Source organism: Populus euphratica, unplaced genomic scaffold (assembly GCF_000495115.2).
Source record: "Populus euphratica unplaced genomic scaffold, PopEup_1.0 scaffold153.1, whole genome shotgun sequence".
NCBI lineage: Eukaryota > Viridiplantae > Streptophyta > Magnoliopsida > Malpighiales > Salicaceae > Populus > Populus euphratica.
In genome coordinates, this window is record NW_011499953.1 from 395,196 (window position 1) to 404,265 (window position 9,070).

Below are 9,070 nucleotides of genomic sequence, written 5' to 3' on the forward strand. Positions count from 1 at the left end.
AAAACAAATACATGGAGGAGGAGGATTACACCCTCTCATACTCAACTCTCAACTCTCTTTGCTACACTTGCAGCTGCGGCAATGGCAGCAAGGCTGCTGCCATTGCAACTCTCTCTTTCTCTCAACTCTCTTCACATTCTCACAAAACTCTTCACATTTTCCTTTCTAAAATCATGCCTCTTTTATAGACATCCATGAAGGCTCTTCTTGCTTTGTTGTCAATATTGGTGGCCACCAACTCTTGCTCATTCAAATTATGCTCATTAAGCTAGAGCCAGGAATAAGCATGCCCCACCCTGACATGGAAATTGTTGAAAAAATGTTGTACAACATTGATGATGCTTTGGCTGACGTTGATGTCAGAGGGGGTGGTGTCTTTAAGGCATTGACAGCAGCTAGATTTCCTTTTCTTGAAGAAGCATGCTTAAGCGTTAACCATGTGAAAATGGAAGCTAATGCCATGTACTCGCCATCATACACTGTCGACGGCACATTTCAAGTTTTTTATGTTGCTAGAGGCACCGGCCGCGTCCAGGTTGTGGGGACTGGTGGTAAGCGTGTCCTGGACACCAAAATACAGGCTGGTCAATTACTTGTTGTGCCAAGATTCTTCGCGGTTGCTCAGATTGCTGACGGTGAAGGAATGGAGTTTGTTTCCATTCTCCCTGGTACAAGGTAATTACAATTTCTGTTGGAAAATTAAATAAATATATTGGTTTTAAAAACCATATATTGAATTAATCCCTGTATTTCTTATACATGTTTATAATTCAATCCAGTAAGATTCTTGAAGAGTTTGAATTATTGTTAATGTTTTTTTTTCCTCTTGGCAGCCCGGCTGTTGAAGAGTTTGCGAGCAAGAAATCAGTGTGGAATCCTTTATCTCCAATAGTTTCACAAGTTTCTCTAAGCGTGACTCTAGAGTTTGAGGAATTTTTCAGGTCCAATATGCAAAAGACCACTATTCTTGTCCCGCCCACTAATTAAATATGAAAAATTAATATTAATGTTTGTGTACGAGCATCTCCCCTTATGGTTGATCAAGTTGTAATGAATAATATGTTGAGGTGCTAGATAGCACCATCAGCAAGGGTGGAACGACCATATAAAATTAATAATATAGATGATATTTGAGAATATTAATTATGACTTCTGAGGATTGTACTAGAACGGTCTCTCATTTAATTACTTTTGAAACTCGAGTAAGATGTCGAAATCTCCATGCAATTATTGATGGACTTTGGTATCTGTCGGAAAAGCTTAAATCCAATTTATAAAATTTAATTAAAAAATATTATTTTGATATATTTTTAAATAAAAAATACTTTATATCATAATATTAAATACATATAATTTAAGTATTATTTTTGCCTAACCATTGTATAAGAAAATATTTGGCTTTGATAGTTATATCTTTTTATTATTCTATCCTACATCAATTAGCAAGACCATAAGATGATTTCTATTAATGGACATTAAATTGATATAGGACATGGTAGTAGCTGTTATGGTGATATCAAAACCAGCTAGGCATAAAAACAAATAAGTCACCATTGAACTTTATAGTAATTAGAAAATGCTAATTATAAAGCTTGTTATGAGATGAAAAAGATACCAATTATCTTGTTTATTTTATTTAAAATAAATTATATTGTTATGCTAGTTTTAATGATGAATATTAAATAAGCTCATATGCTAAGAGTTTATCTAAATTTTTATGTGTGTGTATGTGTGTTGTAGACACACATACACAAGTTTAGACAAACTCTTAGCATGTGAGCTATATATACTATGCGTGTATGTTTATTGTTAAAGGTAAAAATAAAAATAATAATACTAATCTAAAAGGGTGTTTTAGGAACTCAGTTTAACAACGAGGCTCCATCCTTATTTTTGAAATGCAAGCGTTGAACTTGTAAGGATGGTGAAAAAATAATAGACAAAAGCCTATTTAAAATTATATTGATTAAAATAAATAAAAAATTACTATTTATATTTAATTGATCTATGTGGAATCACACCAACCGAGTACGGGTGTCCCAAAAAAATAACACATTCAAGAATATACTCAAATAAACACTAACATAAACATAAAAAAAAATTCAAATGACAGATAAATATTTATAAAAATAATACTTACAATAAAAAAATAATGTTAAGGTAACACTATATGATCCAATTGAGACATTATAGAATAGGCTAAACCAATCTTGATATCTTTTTGAGCAAAAGCTAAAGTAGCTCCTAATACTACTATTATTGTACCTATCAAAGTTATTAGTTTTATTATGTAAGGTATAACTATGGAAAGAGAAAGAAGTCAAACTATAAGAAAAATTCTTTTTCTTGACATTTATAAAGTGGTTAAGTTATGAAATTATATGTGGTCTAATCTCAAATTATGATGAGTAAAGTTAAGGATGGTTGGATCTTAATGACATGTTTCTTAGAATAACATATTTATTGAGTTGTCGATGACTTAGTATCAATATTTTTAGGGGGAAATCTGTTAGGATTTTAGGAAAATATATTTAAATTTTTTTCCTAATTTTTTATTTATCTATAATGGTAAATGTGTTGCTATATGTTTTAAAAATTAGGTATGTTACAAGACAATTCTGTAAAAAATAAATTATAAATTTTAATAACAAGTAAATTCAATTTTGAAGGATGAGTGTTTTTTTTCTTAAAAAAACTAAGTTTATTTAAAAAATAAAGATCCAAAAAACTTTTAGGACTAAAATAAAAAAGGCCTTGATATTTTACTGCTCTTTACCACAACTGAAATGAAAAAACCTTTTAATATATATTATCAGTGGATTAATGGCTATGCAGTGACGGAGCTTAACTACTTTTTAAGAGATGGTGAAACCGAATATGATGTAAACTTCACTCATAATCACAAAACTACAATATATTATCAAATAAATTATAAAATAGATATAAAAATTATATACTATAAATAAATGTACAAATATAATGTGTAAAATATATGAAATTGCATAATGCATTATTATTAATTGAATATTAACATTAAAATATGTATTTTATTGTAAATTTTGGTATCACTAAGTAGAAAAGAATTCGGTAATTCATTTTAAAAACATAAAATATAATTAAAAAAATCATAGACATAAATAATCTAAAATACAAAATACACTTCAATAATTAAAAATTAAATAGAATTAGAAACTAAATAAGAAACATAACTTTTCATGAATACTAGGTGGCCATTTTTTCCTAGACTTAAACATGAGAGGTGATATCCATACTCCTCTCATGTTATTATTATTAGTATATATAGTACATAGTTAATTGTTTGATTATATCGTAGCATTGATTTTATTTATATAAAATATATTTATTGTTAATAAATATATTTTTTTATCTTTAATATTTATTTAAGTTTGATTAATGAGTTTAGAGTAAAGACTATATCTTTGAGACCGAAATGTTTTGTAAGAAAAATGAGAGAGTTGTTATAATTATGATATGTTTATAGCTTTAAGTTGCTCATTGATATTCTATTAAGATTGAGCATTAATTATAGTAATTGAAACCGAAACATATTATATTATTTTCTTATAAAAGGAAGCAATTGTTTTTATAAGTTGTGATATACTTGAAACTAATATGTAAGTGCTTGTTAGATGATAAATATATCACTTATTTTTGTGAAAAGGCTCATATAACAATTGTATAAGTAATCACAGACTTGAGATCACTAAGTTATATTATATAGAGAATATTATGCTTTGATCATGACTACACTTTCTCTTAATCAATGGTAACAAATGGAAACATTTAAGTATATTATGAACTATATACAAGTATTTGAGTGTTTAAGAAAGAATTCATCACCTTAAATGAATTAAAAAAAATGATATCGAGTAATATTGATTATAAGATATTTGTGTAAGGTGGAATATAATTTGAAAAGAGTTTGAAATTTTATTTAAAGAATTAATGACTATAGTGTTGAGAATAAACATAATGTGACAAAGTAGATGCATTCCATGCTATAAGAAACCTAAAAGGGATTAGGGTTTCACGGTAGCTTTAAACTTATTATACTATGGATTGAAGCAATGTAATGATCATGTTGTCATTTCAAAAAAATTAATGAACTTGTTATTTGGGGTAATAAAGTCTTTTTAAACAGTTCATTAGTTATTATTATATTAATTAGGGATAATTTGGTCTTCTAGATTCTTTAAAGCATGGTGAAATGACTAAAGTACCTTTTGCAGTGAAAAATTTTAAACTAGCATTCAATGGTTCCTTTTTAAATTATTTTTAGATTTTTTTTAAATTTTTTTTTTTGAAATATCATCCTTCAATAATTGGTTTATTGAAAAGTGATGTTCATGCTTTCCTCCCTACTTTTCTTTATCCCAATCTTATGCCTAGGGGTGTTCACAGTTCGGTTCGGTTCAGTTTGGACTAAAAAAACCAAACGAACCAGATTATTTGGAAACCGGTTCAAACCGAACCGGTCCGGTTAAATCCAGTTTTTTTAGGAAAAAACCGGAAACCTAATTCCATCATATATGAGTTTTTTGTTTTTAATTGACTTAGCCTTACATTTAATTAACCTTTAAAATTCAAAGCAAAATGATGTTCAGCTTAAAAATTTACATCCTGTGTAGTAGTTTTTCAACAACAACAAGACAACTCTATTCTTTTCTATACATGGCTGACAGGGCAAGCCAAAAGCAACAACAATGCAAGTTCTGAAAGCTGAGATGGACCACAAACAACGGTGATACCTGAGGAAGATAAAAAGAAAACAGAAAATAAAAAGGAATTAAAAAGGCCCAAGCCTTGCGAAGCCAGTGGCAACAAAAGTCAGAGAAGCATCAAAGTTTGAAACAAAAAGTTGAACTTACAAGCACATGAAAATAAACTTTACAACTTTACCTTGCCGCTTTTTCTCTAATAGAGGAGCCCTCTCTTTCTGCTGCAAGTGAAAAGAGAAGCCAACGGGTTTTGTTCAGGTTTTTGTTCGGCTGCAAGCAGACTAAATGGATGTGGAGATGTAGGTTATTGACTTATTGTTTGGGTAGAGAAGAGACAGATGCAAGATGCAGGGGTCAAGAGCAAGACGCAGGGAAGATGAAAATTAAAGGGACAAGAGTCAATATGCAGGGTAGAGGGCAAGAGCAAGACAGATGCAGAAGGGAGAAGAGGGAGGATGAAAATTGAAGGGTGGCGGCTTCAGAATGTCAATTAGGGTTAGGCAACTTAGTGATTTACTCTTTATTTATACTACCGGTTTGGTTCACTGGTTTAAGTGGTCAAATCGGAACCGAACCGAACAGAACTGGCAAGATTTTATAGTTTTAAAAATCGGTTTAATCTGTTTTTTTTTATCTCGGTTCAGTTTTTTCTCAGTTAATTTTTTATCGGTTCTCTTGGTTTTTTTGGTTAATCGGTTTTTTTGAACACCCCTACTTATGCCTACAGTCTTGAGGTCAGCGTGTTAACCTGTGCCGACTTAGATGTTTTCACCTTTTAATATCAAAATATTTGATACTTGAACTTCATAGTTTTATTTATTTTTTTTCAATAGGTTTACCTCGATATCATGACTATGCCACAAAATTTGCATGTTAACTCAAATAGACTCAGATTGAGTTTTTTAAACCTTTTTTACATTATTAATTTTTTTATTGTATTTTTTATTCATATTATTTAAATCACTCAAGCTCATTGATCACATCAATAACACGAGTCTTAAATTGCTTTTCTTGTTTAGGAACACTTGTATCGCCTTAGCATTTTTTTACAATAGGAAAAAATTGGATTGGCGTGCGGCGTAGCATGAGCCACCTATAAAGTAATGTCTAAATGAAAATGTTTTTGACAATGAGATAACAATTACACTGAAAAACTAGTCACTAAAAGATGAAGTCAAATTACACATGACTTTTTTAATATCTTAATAATCATGACACTGATGCTCTTGATCTTCAAATGTAAACAATTAATTATTTAATGAATAATAAATTAAGTTTTTAAATTTATTTAATTCTATTTTGATTAAAATAATGTATTTAGGCTAACATATTAAGAGTTTAATGAGTCACGCACACATTAAATATCATTAGTCAAGAACTAAATTATGATAATTAATCAATTATGATATGATTGTAAATAAGTTTTACAAATTGAAAACTAAGATGTAATTAATACAAGAATTATAATTCTAAATCTAAAAAAACAAGTAGGGACTTGATTGAATAGATTTTCAAAACTATCATGAAATAATATGTGTGATATTATTTAAATAAAAAATTTATATTTTATTATTTATTGAATTATCAAAAAAAAATTATAAATAGAATACGAAATCTTATATTTGTGAGAAGTTATGTTACAAAACATATGGTATAAACAAACAGCTAAGAAAAAGTTATTACTATAAGGCATTGATCCCTAATTTGGGACCATCGAGACAATAAATGCCGGCGTTTGCTTGCTGACCATCAACCGCCACCCACCAGTTGAAACTTATAAAGCATATGTCGGCCCCCTATCTAACAACACATACGATTTTAAAAGAAAACCAACCTCATAATAGCAACAAAAAAAAAGAAACCCGGAAAAAAAAACGTGCTAGTCCAGCTTTAAGAAATCTTGAATCAAATTTTGTAATACAAGGACAAGTGATATTATCACGGAAGACAACAGACGAGCCATGGGACCATCCACTAGCTCACACATTTTTTATTTTCTCAAGCATGGGCCCGTCACGCACAAGCTTTCAAGATAAGAGCAGTTGCCTGCCCCTCCTCGAGGGCTTCATTTCTCTATAAAAGAAGGGATCGTCTCCTCCATCTCTCACAGCTCAATGTCTGTCTGTGAGTTTAGCAGCTGAATTTCTCATCCCCTGCATTCGGTACGGCCTCCATTCTTTCTTGGTTTTAGCTCTTAATTATGGCTCGGCAGTGCTCTTTTTAAGCTAATGTTTATATGCTAAACTCAAGTATGTATACTTCGAATATATATGATCATTAAATCTTGTGTCTTTTTCTTTTTATATACTTGCCATATTTATTACCCTTTTTTTTAATCTTTTTATCTTTATTTTTTGTAATGGTAAAATTATAATTTTCATCTTTTTTTTTCAAGAAAACAAGTACTTCTTATGTTTTTTTTTTTGTTTGACATGTAGTGCTTGTTCAAGAAAGTTACTCAAGACAACTGGCATCCATGGATTTCGACTTATCTCCAAGGTCAGCCCAACAGTTATTTGATGGAGAAGCTGGATCGTACTATAGCTGGTCAAGTTCTGAGTTTCCGTTGCTAGCAGAGGAAAAGGTTGGCGCAGGAAGACTTGTACTTCAGCCTCGTGGTTTTGCTCTTCCCCATTATGCCGATTCCTCTAAAATTGGCTATGTTCTGCAAGGTACATGTACCAATTCATTAATTCTCTCCTCCTCCTTCCTCCTTACAAATCATTAGATATTTTTTCTTTTATTTATTATGGTTTGTGATGGTGGAATTAAGTGGGTCCGGTACAAGTTTTTGGGGCACGCCTGTTTGTAGTAAAAGCCTGTAGAATTCAATTATTTGAGTTTTGATCATAATACAATAACACAACTAGCCATGAGGCAAAAAAATATTTTAATATATATATAAATTAGATCATGAGATCTTATTTAATGATTTTAAATTAAATAATTATTTAGTATTATATTAGAATGTTGTTATTAAATAATCACGATCTCAAAAGTCAAATCTATTCATTTTATTATTTTTAATTAGAATTAATTAATATTACAATATAATATAATCTGAGTAAATAATTTAAAGTCTTCCTTGTTTTTATACAAGTATTGATATGTATAATCTTGGTCTCCGGTAGGTAGTGATGGAATAGTAGGAATGGTGCTCCCAAACTCGTCAAAAGAGGTGGTGTTAAGACTCAAGAAAGGAGACGTGATACCGGTGCCTCATGGAGCATTGTCTTGGTGGTACAACAACGGAGATCACTCAGAAGAAGTCGTTATAGCTTTCTTTGGGCAAACTTTCAAGGCACACATTCCTGGCGAATTCACCTACTTCTTCTTAAGTGGAGGCCTAGGCATCATGGGAGGGTTCTCGACAGAATTCATTAGCAGAGCTTATAAGATGAGCGGAAAGGAAGCGGACAAGCTTGCTAAAAGCCAGACTGGGATTATGCTCATTAAGCTAGAGCCAGGAATAAGCATGCCCCACCCTGACATGGAAATTGTTGAAAAAATGTTGTACAACATTGATGATGCTTTGGCTGACGTTGATGTCAGAGGGGGTGGTGTCTTTAAGGCATTGACAGCAGCTAGATTTCCTTTTCTTGAAGAAGCAGGCTTAAGCGTTAACCGTGTGAAATTGGAAGCTAATGCCATGTACTCGCCATCATACACTGTCGACGGCACATTTCAAGTTTTTTATGTTGCTAGAGGCACCGGCCGCGTCCAGGTTGTGGGGACTGGTGGTAAGCGTGTCCTGGACACCAAAATACAGGCTGGTCAATTACTTGTTGTGCCAAGATTCTTCGCGGTTGCTCAGATTGCTGACGGTGAAGGAATGGAGTTTGTTTCCATTCTCCCTGGTACAAGGTAATTACAATTTCTGTTGGAAAATTAAATAAATATATTGGTTTTAAAAACCACATATTGAATTAATCCCTGTATTTTTTATTTCAATCTCAGTAAGATTCTTGAAGAGTTTGAATTATTGTTAACGTTTTTTTTTCCTCTTGGCAGCCCGGCTGTTGAAGAGTTTGCGAGCAAGAAATCAGTGTGGAATGCTTTATCTCCAATAGTTTCACAAGTTGCTCTAAGCGTGACTCCTGAGTTTGAGGAATTTTTCAAGTCCGCTATGCAGAAGACCACTATTCTTGCCCCGCCCCCCAATTAAATCTGAAAAATTAATATTAATGTTTGTGGACTAGCATCTCCCCCTTATGGTTGATCAGGTTGTAATGAATAATATGTTGAGGTGCTAGATAGCACCATCAGCAGCAAGGGTGGAACGACCATGTCAAATTAATAATATAGATGATATTTGAGAATATTAATTATGA

General features: G+C 31.5%; 2 protein-coding genes across 5 annotated transcripts in view; both read left to right on the forward strand.

Moving 5' to 3' along the window:
• Nucleotides 1–9,070, forward strand: part of LOC105138157 (glutelin type-A 3-like) — a 52,614-nt gene that overhangs the window by 19,731 nt on the left and 23,813 nt on the right. For 2 of the 4 annotated variants that reach the window (XM_011044172.1, XM_011044173.1), the window contains exon 4: nt 8,090–8,603. In XM_011044172.1, coding sequence (XP_011042474.1) covers nt 8,090–8,603 — 514 coding nt within the window. Of the gene's footprint in view, nt 1–6,795; nt 6,902–7,177; nt 7,412–7,870; nt 8,604–8,750; nt 8,933–9,070 lie in introns of those variants that run through there. The other 2 variants (XM_011044171.1, XM_011044170.1) reach the window with 2 other exon arrangements.
• On the forward strand, nt 264–1,104 carry LOC105138158 (13S globulin seed storage protein 1-like). The gene is made up of 2 exons (XM_011044175.1): nt 264–675; nt 834–1,104. Exons 1-2 carry the CDS (start codon nt 287–289, stop codon nt 985–987), a joined length of 543 nt encoding a protein of 180 aa, XP_011042477.1. The 5' UTR covers nt 264–286; the 3' UTR covers nt 988–1,104.